Consider the following 26,911-nt stretch of genomic DNA (forward strand, 5'->3'; position numbering starts at 1 on the left):
AGGCCCCATTAGCTAAAGTGGTGCTTCAGGTTAAGAACAATTTCAGGTTAAGAACGGACCTCCGGAACGAATTAAGTACTTAACCCGAGGTACCATTGTATTAGTATGTAAACAGGACTAGGTTTACCTAGGCAGGCTAGGCAGCCACCAGAAGCATCACAATTCCATGGTGAGAAAAAGGAACATAGGAAGCAACCTTATAGAGCGTCAGACTATGGGTTCGTCTAGCTCAGTGTTGTCTACATCCAGGATGGGTGACCTGTGACTTTTCAGATGTTTGTTTGACTACAACTCCCATGATTCCTAATTTGGAATGCTGGCTGGAGCTGATGGGTGATGGCTGGAGGACCTCAGGTTGTCCGTCTCTGATCTACATTGACTGACAGACATTATTCAAGATTTCAGGTGAAGTGCCTTCCACATCTACCTGGGGATGCTACTGATTGAATCAAGTAACATGTGCTGTATCACTGAGCCACAGCCATCAAGTTCCATAAAGTACTGCAGAGTCATGTTGCATCTACCATGGCTAGCACCTACCCAACCCTGCAAACAGTGTGTATTCCCCAATATGCTGTGATAGTGCAGAAGATATTGAGAGTCACTTTCCATTTGCATGGGGAATGCTCTGTCCTACCCTAACTATTGGGTAGGAAAATTGTATTTCTCTTTTCCAGAACCCCTGGGAAGGTGACCATTGTTCCCATTTTACAGATGGAGAACTGAGGTTGAAAAAAAAGGGACTTGGCCTAGGCTACACAGTTAAAAGGTGAACCAGTATAATGTTAGAGTATTGGATCTGGGGATTCTTACTCAGACATGAAGCTCATTGGTTGACCTTGGGCCAGTCACAGTCTTTCACCCTAACCTACCTCACAGGGCTGATGTGACGACACAGTGGGGAGGGTGAGAGTCAAATGCAATAATAAAGAAAACACTGAAATAAATCAAATTAAGAAACGGAAAAGACTTCCACCTGGGGATGTCTATTCAAGTCCATCCACAGGACTCAGTTAATTGGAACGGATTCTGTTGTTGCTGCTGCTAACAATTCATCAATGTGATGCTTATAGAAACCTTTACAGAACAAACCTTTACGATTTCGTGTTTCTGAGATGACCACCTTTTTCCATTTGAGCCAAAGAGAGATTTTTTATAATAAGGATGTTGCTCCTGTTGGACAAATAATGTTCTGTTCAGTAGCAGCAGGAAACATACAGTTGAAGCACTAGTGGAGCAATTCCTTCTTGGTTTCATAATAAGTTGTTACTAGTGGATGTCATAAGAGTTCTGATTCCCATGTTTGAATCAATTAAATAAGATGTGCTTTTAAAAACAAACAAACCCCACCCATTTCATAATGCTGTTATTATACCCAGTTGCTGCCAGTATAGGCCATAGGCTGTGTTTTTATTCTTTTCCCACCTCTGAAAACAGAAGACTATCTGAAAATGTGAGTTACCCAGTAATGACAAAACAGACAAAAGTCATGACTGATTAGACCGGTGATATCTTCCATCAATTTGTTTTGCATTGTGTGCTTGCCACTTTCGAGGCAAAGACTTCTTCCTAGTGAAACTTTCAAGGAACAAGAAGGGGGAAAATGCAAGGATTGACATAAATAAATCCCGAAGGGTCCAACATTTGTAAACCAAGCCCTAGGTGGAATGGGTAAACATTTCAGCAGAGGGAAAACTCCGAACCCCCTTTTCTCTTCGTTTTACATTCAACCCTGTATTTATTTTAAGAAGGGGCTCTGCATTCCGGCACCTCCCCCCCCCCCACATCTTGCAACAACAACAACAACAAAAACCAACAACTTTATTCTGCTTCCAGGACAAGAAAGGAAGGGAGGCTAAAGCGAATTATGCCCAAGAATGAAAGAAGATTTGTATGTTCTGCTGAGATGGGTGATGATTTCAAATGAACATAGAGGGGGGAAGAGAGAGGCGGAGAAGAAAAGGGTCGTAGGGAGGGAGGGAAGGGGGGGCAGAGGGCTGTTGTTACCACTTTGTCAATTTCATGCCTGGGATCTACTCCAGGGACCATCTCGGGGAAGCTGACCTGCCTGTTTACCCAAGGAGGTCTGCGCTGATAGCACGTTACGTTGGTTTACTTTGCTTTCCTGGAGTTTATTGTAAAAAGGGTGAAGTTTTTCGGATCCATCACGTGACCCTGACAGGTCCTGCCTATTGAGAAAGCCAGACCACCCACATAGAGAGGACGATGGAGCGCTTAATAGAAACAGGCATGCAATTGTGAGCCCGCTCAGCACTCTGCAGAATGCCTGCAACCTAGGAGGAGGATTATTATTATTATTATTATTATTATTTTACACTTTCTGTTCCCTTTCGGAGCCCGGGAGGAGGTGCGGGAGAGAAGGTGGAGGGGCGGGCAAGAAGAGAGCGTGGAAGGCAAGCAGGGAAAGGATCAGGGAAAGGAAAAAAAGGAAAACCGATGTGCTCCTATCGAAGTCCTCTGCCTCGGCGGCGGCAGCACTGAATGAAATTGGCCGGCCCCACCGGGAGCTCACCCTGCCCCACCGAGGGGCTCAGCGGGGAGATGGTAAGAGATGCAACGGAAAATGGCCTCTGGGCTGGGAAATGAAACAGGAAGGGGGGCACCCGTGGGTGGGAGCGGGGATCCAGAGAGAGAGAGATCTCCTGGCAGAGGGCAAATCCTGGCACGGGGGGGGGGTGAAACAAGAGGAAGGAAACGCAGGATGGCTTTTTGCTTGGGGGAGAGGAGGCGGAGGGGAGGCAGCTTCGCCTCGCTCCTGTCACTGCAGGAACACACAGCCCCCCAGGCAGGCAGCGTCTCGTTTGGCGGTGGGGGCGAGGAGGGCGGCTGCCGCTGGGGGTGGCGAGGACGGAACTGATCGGTGATAATTCGCGTCCAAGGAGGTCTCGGGGATCCTATTTTCACGCTTGGATAGGGTCGCCACCCTGCCTTCCGCCCGCGAGGAGTCCCCCTCCCCGGGAATGAGAGAGAGAGAGAGAGAGAGAGAGAGAGATTTGTTTCCCTGGGAGAAAAATTTGCTGGACAGCGCGTTGGATTTTGTTGTGTTTCAGGGAGGATTAAGTCGTGCGTGTCTGCTGGGGTTGCCTTCTCTCTCACCCCCCCTCCCGCAAAAAAAACACAACCACCCAGGATTACCTTTAACTGGCATTTAAAACAAAAAGGGGAGGCGAGTTTGCCAAGTTGTGGATCTGATTGATTTACAATCCTTGTCTGAACACAAACTTCGTGTTACTTAGTTTGGGGCTCTTCTTTTCCCACGAGCTTTGCAGCATCCTCTCTCTCCCCCCCCCCGACTTCTCTGAGGCTACTCTGGAGTAAGCGGCTTGTAGCTTGATCTTGGCTTCGCGAGGGACTCAAACACGATTGTTGGGGGTCCCTGCACGTCAGAATGGGGCTTGCTTCCGAGCAAGCGCAGTGTGGAGAGGGGGAAGATGGGCTCTTTCCGGACGTGTCTTCCAATCTACTGTCGTGGTGATCAGGGCTAGGGGAGAGAACGAGAGACAGGGAGAGAGGGATCCCTCTGTGCGTGTGTGATCTAGCCACGGGTCGCTGCTCGTTAGTAGTGGCGGTGATCCGTCGGACGTCCCGTTTAAGACGCTTACAGCTTAGGATTTAACAGTTGCCTCCTCGACAGGATGGGACGTTTTCGTCATGAAACATGAAGCCAAACTTTGGCAGGTAATAGAAAACCAGCGATTAAAAAGGAGAACCCTACCGGTTGTTTGCACACCTCTTATTTAATAACCGATCCCTTACACCCCAGCACACTCTCCCCAGACCTTGGCGTGGCATGCATAGGACTAACATTTCATTATGCATCAATCATGGCAACATTTGGGAATGGTGGAGGCAGGGGAGTAGGTGAGGTTTGTGGTAGGTATCAGTAACCCTTCCCTTTTTAAAAACAGAGATGTAGTTGTGTCATTCCAGACTCTGGGGATAAAGGTCTTAGAGGTGCCCCTCCTTCAGAGGGCAAGATGAATTACTTCATTTACTGCCAAGTGTGAAAAGCCAGCCCTGCAGAGCTTCAGGACCCTCTTGCTCAATCTGCTGAACAGATATCTCTCCCCAAGTCCTGCCCTGACAGGGCCACTGTTTCTTTAGCACTGTTGATGTTGTAGAGAGCAAGTGGGAAACCTTTGGCCAGGTGTTGATGAACTACAGCTCCCATCAACCTCAGCCAGCATGGCTAAGAATAGCTAAGGCTGATGGGGGTTGTAGTCCAACATCAGGCAAGCCAAAGGTTCCTAGTCCTATTGCAAAGGCAGTGACAGGGCCACACAGTGAGATTTGTGGGTGCCCTCAAGGCTTGGAACCCAGACACCCTTCTCCAGGGTCCTCTACTCTGGACCACACTGCCTGTGTGGGTAGTTTGGGAACCGTTCTAAACATGCTAAATACTGGAGCCTTCCAACCTAACCTTGGCTTTTGTGCAACCTGTCTTCCTCTTTGGCTGTCGGTACCCCGTTTAGAACAGGGGACTTCTCAACAGTGGGCTTGCATTCCCATACTTCTTTTCTGTTTTCCTCAAGCAAACTGTGAGTCCACAGTTTACAGGGCACGGTGTGTTCACTAGGTGTACCTGTGTTCCAAGTCCTTCAGAAATCAATGGAACTGTTGTCTGCAGAAGCTTCCATAGGACAGTCTGGGCTTTCTTCCTGGAAAATGGGTTTCTTTACAAAAAAATAAATAAAAATCTGGCAGTACAGATTCAAGGTAGTTAAAAATAAAACCAGAGCGGGGGGCCATCCCCAGAGACTTTGGTTAATGGACACATCCACACACCTAAGTAAGGTTCTGTAAAAAGGAAATAACTTTTCTGATTCATCAATCTGATTTTTTGATTCGTTTATTTACAGACTGTGGCACAGGATTGTAATACTCTTGCAAGGCACTGGGAAATGAGGTTTGCCTTTTGCACTGGGAGTATTGGAAAGGAAAGTGGGGAAGAACCCCCCCCCCTTTTTAATTTCCCTTTCCTAATTGCTTTCAGGATGCAGCAGATGGAAACCTGACAGGGCAGAAATCTATGAATTAAAATATCTCTGTCCTCACTGATTTTATCCTTATCACACACACACACCTTTTATTTCTTCTGCCTTTGCCGCAGTCCATTCAGAGACGGAGGCGGGATGTGTAAACCGGATTAGCAGCCTGAAAGAAAGGCAGGCACTGAGACTGAATTGCTTTACTTCCTTTTCATTTCTCATGCCTCTATCTCCAGTAAACGTGTGGATCCAGCCGTGGGTCAATGGGATTGCATTGCAAGGCTTTGCGCACACACACAAACACACTGTGACCAATTTGCTCTTTGGCAGAGATCATAGGCATTAAAACCTGCCTTTTGCCTAATGGGAGGCAGGATGAACATGCAAGACGGAGAAGAGCTCTTCTGAGAAAAGCTATGACCCATTGGGTGATAGTTCAGTGGTAGAGTATCCACATTGGATGCAGAGAGGGCTGAGAATGAATGAAACAGCTGCCCATTTCTACTCAACGTACAATACTGAGCTAGATGGTACAATGTTCTGTCTTCAGCATAGGCAGCTTCCCATGTTCCTGTGATGACCAGTGTAACTTCAGTTTTTTCTCTAGCAGAGCACAAGATTAAAACTGGGATTCTTAGACATTGCAAGGAGAGCCACAAAACCCTTCATTCTCCTGCAGTTTCTCCCCCTTATATCTCACCTTTCTTCCATCATGGAACCCTAAGGAGCATAAACGTGGTTCTGATGGAGTATCTTATCTAGGCAGACTCTGGTCTGCTTAGCTTCAGCTAGATGATTGCTTCAGGTATGTTTCAGGCCTTATTCTAGGAAGTGCTAGAATTCGAGACTATGTTGTTTCAGACTGCAGGTTGGGTAGAAGAAGAGTTTGGATTTGATATCCCGCTTTATCACTACCCGAAGGAGTCTCAAAGTGGCTAACAATCTCCTTTCCCTTCCTGCCCCCACAACAAACACTCTGTGAGGTGAGTGGGGCTGAGAGACTTCAGAGAAGTGTGACTGGCCCAAGGTCACCCAGCAGCTGCATGTGGAGGAGTGGGAAAGCGAACCCGGTTCACCAGATTACAAGTCTACCGCTCACAACCACTACCATTATCAAAAGGATTACATTTTTTGTCTTTTGATGTGCTAGCTTACCATATGCAGGAATTGGGAAATGAGGCTCATTTTGCATAAGAGTACTGAGGAGAGGGAATATTCCTCCCCACTTTCAAAATTGCTTCCAACGCAACTAAAAGAGAAGTTTTGGAGAGCATTCAGAATATGATTCCCTCCACCTGTACCCTGAAATGGTACAAAAAATTACTGCTTCCCAGTCCTCCTATCTCATTCTGTTTATATAATGCATAAATCAGTTGACTGGTCCAGGAAAGAAAACATTAAGCCCCTTACCCCTGAACCTGTGTCAGCTGATGAGAGGCAGTCTAGTCTATACAAACGATGGATTCAAGTAGTACACCTTGGCTACAGATGGAAGATGCAATGTCTGAATGAAGTTCCTCAACACACACACACACACGAGAGAGAGAGAAATACCGTATTTTTCGCTCTATAAGATGCACCAGACCATAAGACGCACCTAGTTTTTGGAGGAGGAAAACAAGAAGAAAAAAAGATTCTGAATCTCAGAAGCCAGAACAACAAGAGGGAAAAGCAGCGAAAGCAGTGATCCCTCTTGCTGTTCTGGCTTCTGGGATAGCTGCGCAGCCTGCATTCGCTCCATAAGATGAACACACATCCCCCCTTACTTTTTAGGAGGGAAAAAATGAGTCTTATAGAGCAAAAAATACGGTAAGTAAACTTCCCCTTTACAAAGAAAAAGAGTATGGGTGAGAGAGATTGGTTTGTCCTATCACTTCAACATTGTGATTTTCCACATGCAAGAGCTTTCCTCTTAGAAAAGCAGAACACAAATGGATTCCACTCCTGTAGCCTGAAGTGGTACAGTCAAGAAAAAAGCAACTGCTTAGTTTTAATGGAGCTGATTATGCTGGACAGCAAATTTTCACAGCATTTTCACTTTGCTGTGGTCTCTTCTTTTACTATCTGCCTCCCTCTCCTTTGCTTTCATTCTTGAAAAGCTAGGAGATAACTGACTGCTTAACACCAGCTGTTTACCTTACACTTAAAAATTCAAACATCTCCCCTCTTCTTGACTTTCACTTAAGAGAGGCTCACAGTGATAAATTTCAGACTGAAAAGGAAAACTGATCTCTCTTCCCAAAATGCATATTTGGGGATGGTGTGGGGTGTGGGTGTGTGTACGTAAATGCATGAAGATTTGTCATACCTGCGACACACAAAGATAAAAGTTGGAAATATTGACTTTGGGCCCTCGTTTTTCTATGGGTCATATCTTACAGCTTATCATGTGAAGATAATTTCATGTATGTTTTTATTAAGAAAGAAAATAGCACCACTGAAAACCCCAAATACAAAGTAAAGGTAAAGGGACCCCTGACCATTAGGTCCAGTCGTGGCCAACTCATCTCGCTCTATAGGCCAAGGGAGCCAGCGTACTGCTTCTGGGTCATGTGGCCAGCATGACTAAGCTGCTTCTGGCGAACCAGAGCAGTGCACTGAAATGCCGTTTACCTTCCCGCCGGAGCGGTACCTATTTATCTACTTGCACTCTGAGGTGCTTTCGAACTGCTAGGTTGGCAGGAGCAGGGACCGAGCAACGGGAGCTCACCCTGTCGTGGGGATTCAAACCACCGACCTTCTGATCGGCAAGTCCTAGGCTCTGTGGTTTAATCCACAGCGCCACCCGCGTCCCCAAATACAAAGTAACCACAACCAAATAGTCTCTGTCAGCACCAAGTCCTGGGTTTGGAGAGGTAGAAAGTCCCCAGTCAGAAGGCTGACTTCTAGGAGAGCTTGGGACTGGTTTTTCTCATTTTAAAAGACACTGTGTTATGGAGGTGGGGCAGGTCTTGTAACCCTCCAAGTATTGCCAGAGTTGCAATCAGTCCTGACCAATTGCCATGGGAGTCAGAGTCGATGGGGGTGGCACAGCTTTCCCACCACTGCGAGATTTATTTATTGATTTAAGCCTGAGTTTCTAATCCTCAGGATGGTAAGACGGTTCAGTGGAAGGTGGAGGGAGGACTCTGGAGTTTGGCAGAGGGCATACACCCGTGTACTGTCCATATAGCTGGATAGACCTTAGAGTAATATCTGTCAACCTTCTCAGATGCATCCTGCTTTTAAACCTGGGACCACCCTTTCAGCTGCTGCTGGTGGTGTCTTTCTCATTTTTTCTCTACAACATATACAGAATAACAGCGCTCCTATAGTTTAATCACTGTACAGTCATATGGGGGATTTGCCAGGTGCAAGATATTATGTGTACCTTTGGAAAGCTGCACAGGCCAAAAAAAAATCAGTCTTCCACAGACGTGCTCTGCCTTTCTTTCCATCTTGTAGCCTTTCTACTCTCATCTTTAAAAACAAACCACTAAAACCATCTTGAGGACTAGCTACTCAGGCTTTTAAAAATGTCCTTTTCTTGTTGCCTTAAGAAGCTCATCTTTCCGAATGAAGAGAGGCAGTCCCAAGTTTTCCTGGAAATTGTAATGCTGCCCTTGGTACCTGTGGGGTCTGGCTCGCCAGCCCCGAGGGTTTCCCTTTGGACGGGCGCCTCCTCCCTAACTGGGATGCCCTTCCCATGCTCCTTACCCCAGGGGCCTCCCATCCTGACGAACTCCCTCCTCCCTCCCTGGTGAACTCGGGGCTCTCGGTGGCCCTCTCTGCCCGGAGATCTCTGCGGGGCGACCCGCCTGCTTTCCTGCGCGTAGGCGCTGCCGATCCCTCCTCCGCTCCTTTGTGGCGTGCGAAGCAGCCTGCCATTAAAGGAGATCAGGGGTAATTAGCCGCATTATTTTGACAAGTTGGCTCGAGCGGTTCCCTTTCTGACGCTGCCGAGGAGGGGACCCAGAAGGAAGGCGGGCGGGCGGGGGCCGAGGCGAGGGCGGCTTGAGTCCTGCCGTTCGGGGGCCTTTCCCAAGCCCCGGCTGCTGCTTGCAAAAGCCTCTGCGCGGACGCTGCTGCTGCTGCTGCAACCGCCCAGGATGCCGAAGTGGAAGCCAGCCAGGCAAAGGTGAACCTCATCACAACACACTAAGTCTGGGCTTTGTTCAAGTGTAAAAAGCGGGCCTGTACTAAGTTAGGAAAGTCACGCGTGTCCTTGTTCATACATGCACAGAAACACGCGTGTACCCACGTCTAAAACTGCTCAGTCCCGATTTTGTTGTTTTGAATCCCTCCTCCTATGTACAGTATGCCTACTCGGAGGTAAATGTAATGACTCCTTAGTCATTACTAACTCAAGCCCCATTGATTTCATGGGGATGGCTGAATCCAGCTCATTATTAGTATTTATCCGGAGTTGCCCTGAAATTGCCAACAGGTTGAGCAGGGGCCAACCTTGGTTCAAATCATTGTTTAAGACGAAGGGAGAGCGACTCTTCTCAAGGTGAGAAGCGGTGTGGTGGTCTCTGTAATACACACAGAGGCACACACCTGTCTGTTCCAAGTCTCATTTCAGTGACAGTCCTATCTCTGCCACTGACATTCTCTCTTAGCTTTTCTCAAGTAGGGACAAATACTTCATTCTTCGGTTGTTGTGATAGGTTGGGGGGATTTGGGGGGGGGACAAAAAAAAACACTGCACGCTTAAAGCTTTGCAAATTACCTGTACTCCCATTGAGTAAGGCCGGGGACTTTCCTCTAACAAAACACGCATTGGCTCAGGCTGCACCGTGAAAAGAGGATGCAAACACACTCATGCCAACTGCTTGAAGAGTTTCACGTCTTGCCTCCCTCTCCCCTCCCCGCCCCCACGTGAAGGCAGGTGGTTTATTTCAACGTCGTCTCTTTTTATGAATGTAACCGGATGCTGCAAGGCCTCGCTTTACGACCTCGGCATGGCAAGGACAGATCGAAACTCTGGAAGTTCTCTCGCCACCAAGAGGACTTCTCTATGGTGGCTGGTCCCGGTGCACCGAGATTGCTTGCAAGGGCGATTGTTGTGGCGCCAAGGGAAGGTTTCTAATGAAATGCAGATCCCGCTGCAACCAGGCGAGAAAGAAAAGGCCAGCTGGAGCGATGGCTGGCCCGGGCCCGCTGCAGGCCTCGCCTCGTCCCTCCATTCTCCCAGGCCACGTGGAAAAAGCAAGACGCCAAAGAACGGCAGGCAGGCCGGGCCCGTGGAGCCCGATAACACACACACACAAAGGCAGCGCTCCGTCTCCCTTAAATCCGCAGGAGCCGCCTCGCGATTCCTTGAAGTTGACAAATCCTGCTGCCCAGGCGCAAGCTACATGCGCGGGCCATGCATATTAAAGGTAACAATGCGGACCAATGTAAAGAAGGGAGGACAGATGGATCAGGGGCAACGTGCTCGCGAGGAAGGCGGCCGCGCTCTTTCGTGCGCATCAGCCAGGAGGCAAATTGGAGACGTCCTCCGCTCCGACCACCCACGTCGAGAGGAGACTTTTACACCGAGACACACACACACACAATATTGCAGAAACAAGGCCAATTAGATCCCTTCGGTAATTCATCTCTTGTGTATGAAATTAACCAGACCACAGGGAGAGGGGGGCGGAGGGAGGGGGAGGATATTAAGATAGGGCTTGTTAAATTTGAGCCGCCAGGTTGTGTTTGGGGACCAACATTTTAACCGGCATAGGGCGAGGGCTTTGGAAAGGAAAAAGGCGCGGGGAGGGGTTGGTCTGCAATGAGGAATTATGCAAAAGGAAGAGCAGGCCCACAGAAGTGTGACCCCCGCCCCGGGGAGGGACTTCTTTGCAGCTTTATCCTGGTCATGTTAGCTCGGAAGTAAACCCTGTTCTAGGACTGGGAATTTATTGATGCTTGAAAAGCTGGCAGAGAAGTAGAGGAGGACGGTGGTAGCACGCCAACCAAGGGATGCTATTATGGGATACGCCTTAGGTATTGTTGCTTCGGGGAATTATACATGGCTTTATCCCGCGAGTCCTGTATCTAGCAGTATTTTGCTTTTGTCTTCCCAGTTCCCACATGCATCACGCCAATTTTATTCCAGGCAGTAAGTACTGGTACCTTACTTGAGACTGGTTAACGTGCTGTAACTACCACAGCCTGATTTCCAATACGTGCTTTCGCGTGTGTGGGTGGCATTTTAATCCGCATGAGTGACTGACAAGGTGAAACTGGAGTAGGGTAGTGATTCCAAATCACCGCCACATTCAGAATAAAGGTTTGCCATCGACTGGTGTATTTGTCTCATCGGTATTGTAACAATTCGATTCGGACCATTGGCCCATCTAACCTCGGCACTGCCGGCACTGGCTCTGCAAGGGTTCAGGCAAGAGCCATATCTGGCGACAGTGAGGGTTGAACACGCGCTCTACTAAACAGCCTCTTCCCAGGGAGGGGTTGCTCGCAGAGCACAAATGGCCACGTTCAGACCAACCCACAAACCCCTTGCGTTGCGTTAGCGGCTGATGCGGATCGGTAGCCTGCAAATGGTTAAAACTGCCACTTCTTGAACAATAGACACCGCAACACCAGTAACCACCCTCTGATGTCGACAAGCAAGGTCGAAGTTCCACTGGGATTTATTTAACTGTTTGCTCCGGAGGAAGCGGTTTGCGGATCGTAGCCCAAATGCAATTCCCAGTTAGTTTCCCCATCCCAATTTAATTATCCTTACGGGATTTTTATAATTAGCAGGAGCTTTCCTCGCCTTGCGATTGCCTCTCTGCAAAAAGTCAACACGTGCCTTGGGAGGAACGAGACTTCTTTAGAAACCAGCGCGCTTTTTCGCGTGGTTGCCGCTGGTGCCAACCGGGGAGGCGCGGAGAGAGGAACCGATAACCGGACATCGCCGCAACAACTGCTTTTCGGAGAAAGATCTGCAGAGCGAGCCGCTGAGCATTTGAGATCAGGGTCAGGCCGGTGCGAATCCGCCGCTCTGATCCCCTCCGAGCCCGGCTGGAGCAGCAAAACGCCACCCCCCGAAATGTAGCGCAGAACTGAATGGAAAAGTCCTCTGTCGCCTCGCCATTGGCTAGCAGGAATGGTCGCGGCTTGCTATTGGGCAGCGTGAAGGGGAGAGCCCTCCTTTAGGAATGTACTATGGCTTGTCTGGCATTTTTCTCTGGGGGGGGAGAAAGGGGTGGGACGGCGCGGTGCCTCCTTTCCCGCTTAGCTGCTCGGAGCCGGACTGGACTCCCGTGCGCTTCGCCTTCTGCGCGCTAAAGCGAAGAGGCGGCACTGCAGCAGCCAGATTTCGTGCGGAAGGGAAGCCCAGCCTTGTTTGCACAACCTCGAGCCAGTCAGTCACGTGAAAGCCTCAGCCCGCCCCCGGGGCCGGCCTCCTTTTCTCTGAATGTGCGGTGCTGCCACCCCCCCCCTCGCCCCGGTCTTTCCCTCAATGAATACACACAAGCTTTCTCCTTAAAGCAACACTCTCCCATTTCACTCCCTCCACCAACACTAAAACTCTTGTAACTTTTCCGAGCCGAAAAGTGGAAGGGGGGAGAGAGAGGGAACGCGGCTTCACGGAGGTGGCGGGAGGAGGAGGACATACATACGACACGAGGATCTCGCGTTCTTTTTGCAGGGCAGAATTTCCACGCTCTGAATTCTGCTCGGGGTCGCGGCGGCGGCGGCGGTGGTCGAGTAACTAGGACGCAATTTCGCTCTGGGTAATCTATAGAGTAGCAAACTAAACATTTGAAAAATAAAAGGGAAACATGATATTCCGGTTACACCACATACGAGGACGTTAATCGTGTTATCCCCGCAAAAAAAAACCCCATTAAAGACCACACCATGCGGTTTAATATATGCGCACGCGCGCGTGTATCGCGACTGATGTTAAAAACAACACGAGGAAATATGGAGAGATGGTGCAATTATTTCTATAGCGGTCTGGAGCTTTAAAGCATCCGCCAGCAAGACTTTTGCTCTTAAGGATTATAAAAAGTGGATCGCCCGCCCCCAGCCCTGAAGCGAGCAACTTGCCTGCTTTCGGCTTTTCAATCTGTTATTTCAAGTATTAAGGTTTCATTGTGGTCTTTTTCTTAATACAGCTGCCTGTTTTCTTGTAAGGAACGCAGGCTTCTCTTTTCGGTTCACAAAAAAAAGAGGAGGAGAGAGAAATATCTGGCTCTGCGCACCGCAGTCATTATTTGTGCAAGTCTAGGAATTCATCTTGGACCCCCCAGTATTCGCTGCAGCTTGAGGCCAAAGTGTCTTTAAAGGGATTTTCTTTTAAAGGCTTCGGGTATCGCTAGTCTCTCTGCCTCCTTTTTCTCTCTCCGCACTGCCCCCAACCCCACGGTCCCACTTTCCTCTTAAAGGGGGGGGGGATAAATAAACCGAGATTTATTTTAGTAGGTCGATCGTGAGGAAATTCAGTACAGTATGTTAGTTTTTTAAAACGCAACTCTCCCCCCCTTAAACCCCCCCCCCTCCGCCGCCTTCCACGGTCTTTCCTTCTGCTTAACACACACACTTTCGTGAAAAGAAAAAAGGAGGAAGGGGGGAGAGAGAGAAATGAGTGGAGTGAGCGAGAGAGAGAGGAAAAAAAGAGAAGCATTCCTTAATGGAAGTATTGCATGCAAAGAAGACTGGCTCTCTTTACGGCTCCCCTGAAGTTGGAGATGCACACACAAGGCTCGCCTGCCTGGGTGGTCTCTCTACTTTGGTGAGCTGTTGCTAAGCAGCTAATAATAGTCATGTTTGCTGAGTAATTTCTGCCCTCGTCGAGCCAATCGCAGGCCAGAAACCCAAGCCATCTGACAGCCCCAGGGGCGGGATTTCAGCTCTCTCTCTCGGCCCCCCCTCCCCGCGCTCTCCCCTCTCCCTTTCACCCCTCCTCCTCCTCCTCCTCTTTATCCAAATGGAGAGAGTGCCTTTCCCCCCCGCCACCTCCCCTCCTTCATCTCAGCTATTGAAGCAAGGGAGCTGTTGCCTGCTGCTGCATACACGCAGAGGAAGAAAGAGCGAGAGACACACGCATCTCGAGGAGACGGGGAGCCCGGGGAGATCTTAAGAGACAGCGCTGCTGCACCCAGACAGAATGATACAGCCCACCGAGACGGAGGAGAAGCCGCAGCAGCAGCACCGCCGCCGCCGCCACCAGCGCTGAGATCAAGGCTCCCTTCAAGCCCCCTTCTGCTTCGGCGAGGAAAAGGAGACCGGAGGGGGAGTCTGGCTTTTCTTCCCGCGGCCGGACGGTGAGGAGCCTGGAGAGCGACCGCAGCCCGAGAGGACGAGGCGGGGGGAAGGCGAGCCCGCCGAGAGCGCCTGGCCCCGCTCACCCTCGCACACTGGATGTGGGACGCGGCGGCGGCGGCGACCTCCGGATCCTCGCGAAATGTTGCAATGGAAGGCTCGGGGTCTGACTCGCCGGGAGCAGCTAGGGCAGCGACTTCAGCAGCAGCAGCAGCCAATTCGGTATGAAGAAGTGGTCTGTCAGCAGCAGCAGCAGCATCAGAGCGTCGCCCCCGAGCCAGCCCACCCCCGGTTCCGCTGGATCGCCCCGGAGCAGCAACAGCAGCGCGCTGGGGGGAACCGCGCGGGACGCAGCCCCTGGGTCGCCAGAACAACAGCAGCGGCGGCGGCGGCGGCAGCCCCGGCTGTGCGGCGGCAACATGGCCTCAGCTGTTAATGCCTCCGAGCCGGAGAACAGCAGCGGCGATGGAGGAGGCGGCGGCTGCAGAGAGCCGGATCAGCCGGGGAGAAGCGGCAGCAGGAGGCGGAGGAGGACCGGCGGGAACAGACGCGCCGCGCCTCCCGATCCGGAATATCTGCAGCGGCCGAGCTACTGTGATGCAGGCTTCGCCTTGGAGCAGATAGCCAAGGTGCTTCCCCGAGCTGGGGCTTCCTCGCCGGAATTTCCTTTTCTCCGAAAGGGGTGGTGGTGGTTGAAAGGGAAGAGTCGCCAATAAAACGCTGGGAGAATGCTAGTTATGCATGTGTGCGAGGGGGTGTGTGGGTGTCCGCGACTCCTTAGTGGCAGAGAGAGAGTGAGACAGAGTCCTGCTTTTCCCCTCCCGCCTCGAAGCCACTTTTTCCTGGGGTCTCTGTTTGTGCTTTACACATCTCTAATTAAAGTTACCCGGGATGATTTCTCTGTTTCCCTCCCATCCTCCTTGGTGATCTCTGGGTCTTTTCTGCCCCCCCCCTTTTTTCACATGTCTTTCTTTCCTTTCGTTCCCTTCGGATTTAATTTTCTGTCCAAGCTCTGCAAAAGTTTCAGAGAAGAAAAAAACAATTCCAATACTTTACATTCCTACCTAACACCCCCCAGCCCCCTTCACACACACACACACACACACACACAGGCTTTGCTTTTATTCTCCGGGTTAAGTTTCCATAGCAAAGAAATCTCACCGAATGTCGTGTTTCACCTCCAGCGGCAAGAGTGAAAGTTGTAAACAAATTGCTACCTTAAATCTCCCCGGTTCTGGTCAAAGATTGCGCGCACGCTCTCTCGCTTCGCCTTGAGACTCGCGATTCTGGAAAAGGGAATTTTGCAGGGATTACCGAAGGCGAGGGGGGCGGGGAGTTCAAAGTTAGCAGCATCCTCTCGGCCCGATCGTTTCATTTCAGTGAGCAGATTATTATTATTATTATTATTATTATTTATTTTTTTGAAGGCTTTTTGGTGGGGGTGGGAGCAAGAAATCCATGTGGCTGCCCTCTTCCGTCCACAAATATTGTCGTAACTTTACAGATGGCTGCTCTGCTTCCTAATTCAGATCACACAGCGTCTCCAAACCGTATGGAAATGAATAACTCTTATTAGCTTGTGATGTTAAGGGCGCTGTGGACCACGTGGGCCGAGAGTTTACTACCAAGTGGGGGCTTAAAGAGCCGGGGAAGGCAAGGAATGAATGATGGCAACAATTTGTGATTAAGCAGGCTCCTCTTGCTACCTACCCCATAAAGCCCCTCAGGACAGGACAGGAAAATGGTCTTTCTCTCTCCCCAGCCCCCACCCCCACCCCTTGACAGGTCTGTTGAAAATCACATGCTCCATGTCCGCTTTACCGAATTATTATTATTATTATTATTATTATTATTATTATTATTATTAATCGAGTGGCTTTTTTAGGGAGAAGGCAAGGGACTAGGCTGCTTTTGATAAGGGAGTGTGTACATTTATACATTTGCAGTTGTGATGTAATCCAACAGTCTGAACTGATTTATGAACAGGGTAGTTATCAGCTAAAAAAAAAAAGAAACCCCACCTCACAATGTATTTTGTTCTGTATGTGAGCAACTGTGTATATGTATATGTGTGTGTGGAAATATTTTGTAGAGGTGACCGCCTAATACCTTGGCCTGTCAAGTTACTGTCACATTGTGATGCTTGAAAAAAATGCTTATTGTTTTGTGTGGGTATATTATGTTCTTTATTGGCAATAATTCGCCACAGTGTGTGTGGTGTGTGAGTCTCCACAGGCCCTTCATTGACAAAACCTTTCCTTGTCTTACAGGGAAAGGCTACTGGAAGAAAATCACCACTGTGGCTAAGAGCAAAGTTTCAGAGACTGTTATTTAAACTGGGCTGTTACATTCAGAAAAACTGTGGGAAATTTTTGGTGGTTGGCCTTCTGATATTCGGGGCTTTTGCTGTGGGATTAAGAGCAGCCAATCTCGAAACCAATGTGGAGGAGCTCTGGGTGGAAGGTAAGGTTTGATCCGTAGCCTTATTCCTTTTTTCCCCCTGCTGAAATTGAAGTTTATTTTTTGGAGCGGGGTGTGGGGGGGTTTCTTCCTCTCATCAGGGGGGGAATAGTTCATTGTTCGGCCCATGCTGGCTGCAGGCCAGATGGACTGTACACAAGTTGTAATCTATTCTGGAGGGTAATGTTTTGGGAGGTGCAAATGGAGGGGGGAGCGGGGAGGGGGGCTGCAGTGTGTGGTAAAAAAGGAGAGACAGAGAAGGGAGACTCGCTGGGTACCCCACAAGTCTGCAACAATCTCCTTCTGTCTCTGCCTGTGTGTCCTGCAAGGAGGAGATCATGGTGTTAGGGCAGGGGGTTGGTTGTGTGAGTTGACTATTTCTTTCCTCTCAAGTGCATGAAAGGAAAGTCTGTCTGGAAAGCAGCCCACCCCCTCCGCCATTGTGTGTGTGTGTGTGTGTGTGTGTGTGTGTGTGTGTGTCCTTAGCAGCAGCAGGAACAGGAGGAACGTGATCAGCACAGCTCGGTAGGGCTGTGCTTGTGTGTGGTCCTGTTTTTTTGGACAGCTTTCAGCTTTGAGGGGGAAAAACATTTGTCTCAAGGTAAAAAAAAATGGAAAAGTGAAGCACAGACTGGAACTAGGTTGGAATGTTTGCAAAGGAGATTACTGATCTCCGGTGCGGGGAGGGGGGAAAGTTAAGGGGGGGTGTTTTTAAAGGCAATGGGTTTTTTTAAAACCAGATATACTTTTTAATGTTAGTTGTTGAACATCTGCTTTTTGAACAATGTGGAAAATGTGTGTCTGTGTATATGTAATTTATCTGATTTTCCTGAGTGGCATTTGAGAAATGGATTGGTTAGTGTTTTGGATGCCCTTATTCACTGAAGGCTTCCATTGCTGTTTTTTTTTGGTGTTGTTTTTTTTAAAAGGGATGCTTTCTTCAGAGGTACCCAAAACCTAGGTATTTGGTGTGAATAACATTTTTTCTTTAAAAAAAAACATGTTGGGAAGAAAGTCTATAGACTAAGCAGTTTATTCAGAAACAGGTTTGTCTTGAGCGAGTATGCAGCCCTGCTTTGGGTAAAATAGGTCTAGTTTGGTGAGTAGATGCACTTTGGCAGGCCTGGTGTTTAATACTAATACAACTAAACTGATTGGTGAAGGAGTTTCTGGTTTACATTTGGTAATGTGGTGGCCTTTAGAATAACCATGGCTATATTCATGTTCAGAAAACATTGATTCAGTTAATTCTTCCCACTCATCATCCTACCTCAGGTAAAAGAAAGAAGCCGGGCTTGCTTCATGAAGAGTGAGGAGATGAGAAATGAAGTGTACTTTTTGCAACAGAGGTGGCCCTCAAGATATTGCTGGACTTCAAATCTCATCTGCCCCAGCTAGCATGCCCAATGGTCAGAGATAATGGGTCCAGCAAGATATGGAGGGCAACATATACCCCAATCCTGTTTTATCGATTCCAGTGCCAAACATACTGCAGTCTTTAGCAGGAACAACCTAAGAGCCTTTAGAAAACAAATCTTAATGCTTGTGGAATTTCAAGCATAAAGAAATGTTATTTGTATGTTCATGTAATGTTATCTGCAGTGTACAGTGGTACCTCGAGTTAAGTACTTAATTCGTTCCGGAGGTCCATTCTTAACCTGAAACTGTTCTTAACCTGAAGCACCACTTTAGCTAATGGGGCCTCCAGCTGCCGCTGCGCCGCCGGAGCACAATTTCTGTTCTCATCCTGAAGCAAAGTTCTTAACCCGAGGTACTATTTCTGGGTTAGCGAAGTCTGTAACCTGAAGCGTATGTAACCTGAAGCGTATGTAACCCGAGGTACCACTGTATTACAGGGCCTGTAAGTGATGTACAGTGACCATAGTCAGTTCTAGAAATAATAACTTGGGACCTAACTACACATTACACTAGCAAAATGATTAGCAATCATGTAATGGGATTTCTAAAACTAAAACGCTGATGTTGTTATAGGAATTTACCTCAGGAATGCAGTCCATGGAGAAGGAGGCTCAAATCTTGCCTTCCCAGCCACAATATCAGTGGAAAATGTTTTCCCCTCCCACATGTAGCATTGTGGATCCCATTGATGCCAATGAGAGCTTTTTTTTCTTATATTGATCACCACACAAGGAGGCAACTTTCACTTAAACCTCCCTTCCCCATAAGTTGTGTTCCCGATGACAGTGTGGGGGGGGGGCTACATCAAGTTTTTAATTGAAAAGGAAACCTTAATGCGATTATGAACCATTTACTTGTGGGAAAGGACGTTAATTTATTGCATTTATATCCCACCCTTTCTCTCTAAGGGGTTCAAGGGGGCACACATGGTCCTCCCCCCTCCTCATTCAATCTCACAACAGCCCTGTGAGGTTAGGCTGAGAGGCAGTGATTGGTTCATGGTCACCCAGTGAGCTTCATAGCCAAGTGAGGATTTGAACCTTGTCCTCCTAGATCCTAGCCTGACACTCTAAACCGCTACACCACAATACAACAGTTAGGACTTCCTAGTTGCTTCAATATCCTATAGCCAACACAATCCGTGGTATATGAGGGCAGGTAGTGAATAAAGTTGTCTTACCAGGCATGGCCAAACTTGGCCCTCCAGCTGTTTTGGGACTACAACTCCCATCATCCCTAGCTAACAGGACCAATGGTCAGGGATGATGGGAATTGTAGTCCCAAAACAGCTGGAGGGCCAAGTTTGGCCAAGCGCATGTTTGTGTGGACAGAATGCATGAACACTCTGGAACATAGGAAGCTAAGACCAGGCTTCCTCAACCTCGGCCCTCCAGATGTTTTTGGCCTACAACTCCCATGATCCCTAGCTAGCAGGACCACTGGTCAGGGATGATGGGAATTATAGTGTCAAAACATCTGTAGGGCCGAGGTTGAGGAAGCCTGGCTAAGACCATTGGTCCGCTGACTTGAGTATTGTCAATTTCCCCCCCATAGTGACTCTCCAGGATTTCAGAAAGGACTCTTTCTCAAGGATTGTCTATTTTTCTTGCCAAGCCTGTATTGTACCACCGAGCTACAGCTCATCCATTCTGGCAAACACATGGGCCTGTATGTTTAAAGGGGTTGGAGACATAATGGACATAACGTTTGGGAGCTCTGTGAACACGAGAAATGACTTCCCAAATGATCTCTGTTGTGACTGGTGCTTTTAACTTTTTTGGATATTGTCTAGTGATAAGGATGAGTATGGAGGTGTCCAAGATTGCAGGCGATACCAAATTATTCAGGGTGGTGAAAGCCCAAGCAGACTATGAAGGGCTCCAAAACAATCCCTCCAAACTTGGTGAATAGGCAGCAAAATGCCAAAAACAGTTCAATATAAGTAAGTGTAAAGTGATTCACCTCGAGGCAAATAATCTTGACACAGCATATATATTGGCATATATGCTGATGGGGTCTGAACTTGAAGTAGTCAATCAGCAAATAGATTAATAGGAATAGCTCGCTGAGGATGTCAACCCTGTGAACTGCGACTGTGAAAAAGGCAAATTCCATTTAGGAGATCACTAGCAAAGGGATCAGAAACAAAACTGTCAATATTGGAATGTCCTTGTACAAATCTATGATGTGGCCAAATGTGTTGGAATATTCTGTGCTGTTCTGGTTGCCACAGCCCCAAAAGGATATCATACAGTTAGAGAAAAAAGCAGAAAAGGGCTATGAAAATGATCGGGGCACTATCCCTTTGAGGGGAAGCTACAATACTTGGAGATTTTCAGTTGAGGAAAATAGTGGCTAATATGGGGGTGTGGTATAGGGTTATGAAATTGGACATGGCATGAAGCAAGTGATAAAGAGAAGTTTCTTTCCTTCTCTCATAATACTTGAGTTCATCCAATGAAACTGACTGGCAGAAGATAAGAGCAGACAAAGTGAAGTATTGCTTTATGTAACGCAGAACTAAATAATGACAGCGAATTTCATAAATGAACATGGCGAGGAGGCTGTTAACTATGAAGGCCGTTTAGACAGATGAATGAAGGATGGATCTATCAATGAATACTATTGTATTTATTTCATGTACTTATTTTATTTTTAGACCACCTTTCTGCCAAGGCACCTAAGGCAGTTAAAAGATTTAAAATAGCAAAACAAATAAATGGCGTAAGATGCCAAGCGACAATTCTCTCAGGCCAGCTGATAGTCTCTTTAGGAGTTGATGGCATAGGTTTGCTGTGCTTCACTTGCTTCAGGGCACAGGGAAGGGTGGATAGAGGGGGGAACTGCCCCAAGGGTCACCTCAGGCTTCCTGAGGCTTATTGTCTTCATGCCCTCCTTGGAATATTCCAGAAGCATTTGGTTGGCCACCGTGAGGAACAAGATACTGGACTAGACAGTCTGATCTGGTGGAACACTTCTTAGGTGTTGCAGTGTGTAAGCCTATGCCTTCAGAGGCTGATCAAAATGGTGCTCTTAATCAGCTTTTTTAGTCTCTGCTTTTCATGGGGAGTCCTTCAGCGGAGCCTATACAGTCAGTTCGTTCAGTTCTTCATTTGCAGCACGTGAATATCCACAACTTTTGACCAAATGTTGAAAAATTCCGTTTCCAGCTATTTTAGGCTGTGGGCCTGAACTCATTTGCATGTTCATAAATCTAGTTGACTGAAATTGGGCTTACAAGAATGCGCGTGGATTTAGGTCTGAAGTCGTCTTGTCTTGGCTGACACACGTAATCTATCCTCCATGATTGATGGTCCCATCTCTTACCACCTACTTCTCCTGACAGTTTAATGCCTGCAACCTCCTGATTACTGCAGTGACAATTCCTCTGTGATTGAATGCATAATATAAATATTACTCCTGGGAGAAGAAGGAAAAATATGATATAAAGTAACTGCTTGGTTTGCCACTGTTCTGACTTCCTTTTATGTTACTGAGGGAATAATCTCTCCCCAACCCATCCTGGCTTTCTACTATCAAAGCTAAATGAAGTTGACCTCAACATTTTTTTTGTTGTTGTTATCTAATACACTTAAGCACTACATTTTATGCAGTTTATTAAATCTCAATATGACACCCAATATAAAAACTGTAACTCTAAATTTAGACATTCATATGTTCCTAGGAGGGTTAATTAAAACAAGCAGGCACTTTAGCTTTTTAAATTGGCTCTCGTTCCTTTTATCCCACTGAGCCATAGGCAGCAACAGCAAAAGGCCTGGTGGTATTGTCCTCAGTAAAGAGTACTATATAAATATTATGGCCATGAACAGGACTGATATGCAAATAAACGAGATGAGTAGCAGTTGCATATTTCCATGGGTAAAAGTATAAACAGAAGAGAGTACCAAATGAAAAACAGAGTGGGAGACACTAGCTTGAAAAATCTGGTTCGTTCATTGTGTAAGTCAGAAATGGGGAACCCGGGGTGGCTGTAGGGCTGCCACCTTTGGTTGGGCAAAATAAAGGGCAGGTTGGGCAAATTATGGGACGGGTCAGGAGGAGGAGGCTAAAAATTACTTTATCGGTGCAGAAATGACTTCAAATCAATCCATTACAATGGATCATGGGGGCTACTGTCTTTTCCAAGCCTGCCCCCTTTTGTACAAGCTACCGTATAACTTGTTTTGGATATGCTCTCAATGGCCCCTGCCCAGAGTGTGGTTAATTATCATGTAATATGAAGGAAGATAATGTCGGTATCTAAATAAAAGAATGAGGATTTGTGCTTCAAATAAAGCTGTCTTTTTTCTACACAGTACTGTGGTATAACTGTAGTAGGATTGGACTAAAGCTGAATACTGTAAGCCCACAATTTATGTGCGTTTAACTTGTACGTGTTTGGCTTTATGCATGTGGCAAATTTTAAAAATAAAATAAAGGGGCAAGAGGGGAGGACAAGGTTCCAGGAAAATGATATTGGCAATCATCATCATCATCAGTCTTTATTACGGTCCAGAGACCCAACAAATCGTTACAAAGCAATACATAATTGGCAGTCCCATCCGCCAATGACAGTGCTTTTTTTCCTGGGGGTACGCATACCCCTAAGCATTTTGTGAATCTAAGTTTGGCCTCATTGAGGGGCAGTATTTCAATATGAGTAGGAAAATGAGAGGACCCCTAAACATACTTTTTAGAAAAAAGCACTGGGTTTTGACTAAGTGTAGTTTTGGTGTTAGGCTTTATATCCACGGAACATAACCGTAAATTGTGGGCTTACTGTATTGAGAATCACTTTGGACAGGACTGGCCAAACTTGGCCCTCCAGCTGTTTTGGGACTACAACTCCCATCATCCCTAGCTAACAGGACCAGTGTTCAGGGATGATAGGAATTGTAGTCCCAAAACAGCTGGAGGGCCACATTTGGCCATGCCTGACTTAGGATGATTTCACACATTACAGGATGGTGGAAATAGGCAGGAGACAACAGTGCACATGGTTTCATTGTGTGCACCATACAAAGGGTGGGAGGAACTCTAGCTTCTCCACATGGCAAGATGCATAGCCCCAGATTATTTCCTCAAGGGAGAAAGGGCAAGTTACTCCTTTGCACATAGTGCCAGAAGTCTGAAAAGAGGAAGCAAAAACTCTGCTTCTTTCCCCTTTGCTTCTGTATAGTTTGCCGCACTCGTCTTTGAGAGTCTTGGTTAGACCTTAACAAAAGAGTGCTGTATTCATGGGGTCTCCAAAGGGTGGACTTCCATCACCTTTTAAAAATTCCTGCTGTTGGGTGAAGTAGGGATTCTGATCCAATAATTGTGTGAGGTTGTGTACATTAATTGTTCCAAGCATATAGAGTATGACCTTGCGTAGAAAGAAAAGGACTTCCCTCCTCAAAGACACGCTAGCGTCTCTGAAACTTATGGGACTGTTCAAGTTAATAGTCCCATTCTGTGCGTGTTAACTCTGAAGAAATTCTCATTGGTTTCCCAAGGGAGTGTGCAGAGAATTTTGCTTCAGGTGGTTTGGATTGCTGTCCTTGAGCCACTTTCTTTAAAGCTGGTCAGCAGCTGGATTCGTCGGAGTGAGATAGGGGCCATGTTTGAACATAATGGTTCAGTTGGCTTCTGGGGCAAAGATTTTGGCCACTTTTCCTTCTCCCCGGTTCTTCTAGCTCGGCAAAGAGTGGCAGCTAAGCCAAGGTTTGTCTTAGCATATCATCTGAATCCGGGATTGTGGATAAATTCTTACTCCTTAAAGTCTATTCTTGACTACAGATTGTGTTTAAAGAGGAAAGAGCTTAACCACAATCCTGGGTTTTGACATCACGCTGAGCCAGACCTAGGATTAGCTGCCAAACCGTGCTGATCTAAAGGAATTAAGGAAGAGCAAGGCAGGTTTGTGCCATACCTGTAAGCCATAGCTGGCTTACCATGATATGGGAACCAGGCCAGAGTCTGAGAAGCCAGGGCAGTGGGGACAATTTCATAATTCCTTTGCCCTACCAGTCTTCCAGGGATGGGGGTGGCACTGTGGGTTAAACCACAGAGCCTAGGACTTGCCGATCAGAAGGTTGGCGGTTTGAATCCCCGCAACGGGGTGAGCTCCCATTGCTCGGTCCCTGCTCCTGCCAACCTAGCAGTTCGAAAGCACCTCAAAGTGCAAGTAGATACATATGTACCGCTCCGACGGGAAGGTAAACGGCATTTCCGTGCGCTGCTCTGGCTCGCCAGAAGCAGCTTAGTCATGCTGGCCACATGACCCGGAAGCTGTACGCCAGCTCCCTTGGCCAATAAAACAAGATGAGCGCCGCAACCCCAGAGTCGGCCACGACTGGACCTAATGGTCAGGGGTCCCTTTACCAGTCTTCCCTGTTACGTCCCATTACCACAGCTTCATCTCTCCTCTCTTCCCAACTCATCTCTTTCTTTTGGGAGGGCCAGCAGTTGCTGACCTCTAAACTGGAGAGAGTACATTCAGAGTAGCAGCTTATTTTCCTCCTCTCTCTTTTCATGGCTGAAAGTTTGAATATGCTGAACAATATTGGCCAAATAAGGTGAATACTTCAAATGACTTAAAATAGATGTCCCTGGCCGTTGGCAATAAAGACACTTTATTTTTTGTTGTTAAAGCTTTTTGAAAATTATTGCCTCTCAAGAAATTGTCAGTATTTATATTAGGGACCAGTCTGTTTCATGTAATGTCTGTTAGAATACTAGGGAAGGCAGTGTCAGAAGATACCATGCGCTTGAAGCCTACTGCAAGTGAAATATAAACTTACAAAATCCTAATTCAAACTTCATTGTGAGAATAAAGTTTGAATGAGTTTTAAGATCATCCAGACTCCAAAGTGAAGTCTGTTTAAAGCTATTAGAGTTGAAATATTTATATAAGGGTTGCAAAGACCCACCTGGTGGGCAAGTTCTCAGAAGAAAAAAGGAGGTGGGGAAATCGGAGACCAAAACGAAGCAGTTCTCAAAATCATTCTTCTAATGTCCTTTTCTTACTTTCCAGTTTGCGCCAACACACTTGGACTTCTGTAAACCTACTGGTACTGAGTGTCTTTCTCCTGAATCACTTCTTGGCAGTCTTGGATAGGTACCCTTTTCTTAGTCTTAAAGCTGCCACTCCGAATATTTCATTTCCTCCCTATATCTCCCAAGTTTGCATTTAGGGCCGGCTGCAATCCTAAACACCTGCTGGGAGTGATCCCTACTGGACACAGCAGGAGGGTCTCCTTTTAAGTAAACATGCAGAGGATTGCAATGTCGCTGTCACACTTTGTAGCTCCTCTTCCATGGGTAAGGGACATTTGGTTCTCCAGATGTTGGTGAACTACAACTCACATCATCCCTTAATAGTGACCATGCTGCATAGGGCTGATGAGAATCGTGAGTTCAGTAAGATCTGGAGGGCCACAGGGCCCCTCAGCCCTGTGCGAATCCAACATACAGTCATACCTCGCGTTGAATGTGCTTCAGGTTGAGTGTTTTCAAGTTACACTCCGTGGCAACCCGGAATGGAGCGCATTACTTCTGGGTTTCGCCGCTCGCGCATGCGCAGATGCTCAAAATGACATCACGCGCATGCACGGAAGCGGCAAAACGTGACCCGCAGATGCATCTTACGTTCTATTCAGGATGCGAATGGGGCTCCGGAACGGATCCCGTTCACATCCCAAGGTACCACTGTATGATATTTGGATCCACCTGTATGATATTGGGAATTGCCCATTAAAATGTATCGACTCTTAAGGTGCTCAAATGACTATCTCAAAAAGCTGGATAAAAGATTGTCACCTGTGATCAGAAACAATACGTTTGTGTCTGTGTCCAATAACTGGTGGTAATGTGCCCTACTTTAAAGGGGACTGTTCCTTAATTTAAAGTGCTGTTGAAGGACAGTCCTCTATTTAAAGGGCTGTCCAGTCCAAATGCTTTTAAAATATAAAAACTCTTAAGAAGGAAGGTCAGAGACCTTGACGTTGGCCCGTCAGCATCACTGAGCTAGCACAGAAATCCCTCGGTCACAGTCTTTCTCATTATGGCGAGAAGTAATATTTAAATTACAGTGATTTTTTTCTAGTTTTGCAGCTATACATATCAATCAGCACATGCAAATGAACACCCTCTTTTTGTGTGCTTTGTCTTTGGCATTGCATAAGAGTTTGCCCTGTAGCTACAGAAAAAGAAGTGTGATAAAGCTGTCCAGGGAGGAAGGGAACAGTTCCCCACTACCGATCTAGAATGACTTCTAAGAAAAAATAAATGCGTCCTAGCTACAGTTAATTGGTGTACATGCTAAATTGGTGCATGTGCTGTCTCTTGTAGCTAAGTGATAATAGATGCTAATTTATGCATTTTATTCTAGACAAGTCATTAAATTTTCTTATTTTGGGATATTAGGCAAATATCTATCTTCAAAGGACTGAAACCAATCTGGGAGCTAAGATCAGCAGGGGAGGTTAACAATACCACCTAGAGATTTGTGGGGTGCTTGTGTGCAAAGGGGCCTTATCTGTGGTGGCACCCAGACTCCAAAACTCCCTGCCTTTCAGATGTGTACCTGGTGCCAATTCTATAGATTTACAGGACATGCTAAGGAGCACCTTTTTGTCCAACCTTTTGGGGATTCTGCTTGTTGGTTACCCTTTGAAAGTAATTCTACATTGTCCCTGTGTTAGTGACTCTTGGGTTGTTTTTAAAATTAGTATCAATTGTGACATTGTTGTTTTCTGCTTTGTAACCTGCCCAAGGACCTTTTTGGTGATGGG

The 26,911-nt window shown here is 47.2% G+C and overlaps 1 protein-coding gene and 1 long non-coding RNA gene across 4 annotated transcripts in view; one reads left to right on the forward strand and one right to left on the reverse strand.

Moving 5' to 3' along the window:
* The first annotated feature begins 2,066 nt into the window (after positions 1 to 2,066).
* PTCH1 (patched 1) overlaps positions 2,067 to 26,911 on the forward strand; it is a 111,502-nt gene continuing 86,657 nt past the window's right edge. The window contains exons 1-2 of one of the 3 annotated variants that reach the window (XM_053409173.1): positions 2,067 to 2,565; positions 16,526 to 16,718. In XM_053409173.1, coding sequence (XP_053265148.1) covers positions 2,503 to 2,565; positions 16,526 to 16,718 — 256 coding nt within the window. In that variant the 5' untranslated portion in view covers positions 2,067 to 2,502. Of the gene's footprint in view, positions 2,566 to 14,494; positions 14,885 to 16,525; positions 16,719 to 26,911 lie in introns of those variants that run through there. The other 2 variants (XM_053409172.1, XM_053409174.1) reach the window with 2 other exon arrangements.
* Positions 2,499 to 11,334, reverse strand: LOC128423720 (uncharacterized). Its single transcript, XR_008332820.1, has 4 exons — positions 9,811 to 11,334; positions 9,721 to 9,753; positions 4,604 to 4,694; positions 2,499 to 3,690 (listed from the first exon to the last, which is right to left on the reverse strand). It is a non-coding gene; the product is annotated as an uncharacterized LOC128423720 (long non-coding RNA).

Source organism: Podarcis raffonei, chromosome 11 (genome assembly GCF_027172205.1).
Source record: "Podarcis raffonei isolate rPodRaf1 chromosome 11, rPodRaf1.pri, whole genome shotgun sequence".
NCBI classification, from domain to species: Eukaryota; Metazoa; Chordata; class Lepidosauria; order Squamata; family Lacertidae; genus Podarcis; species Podarcis raffonei.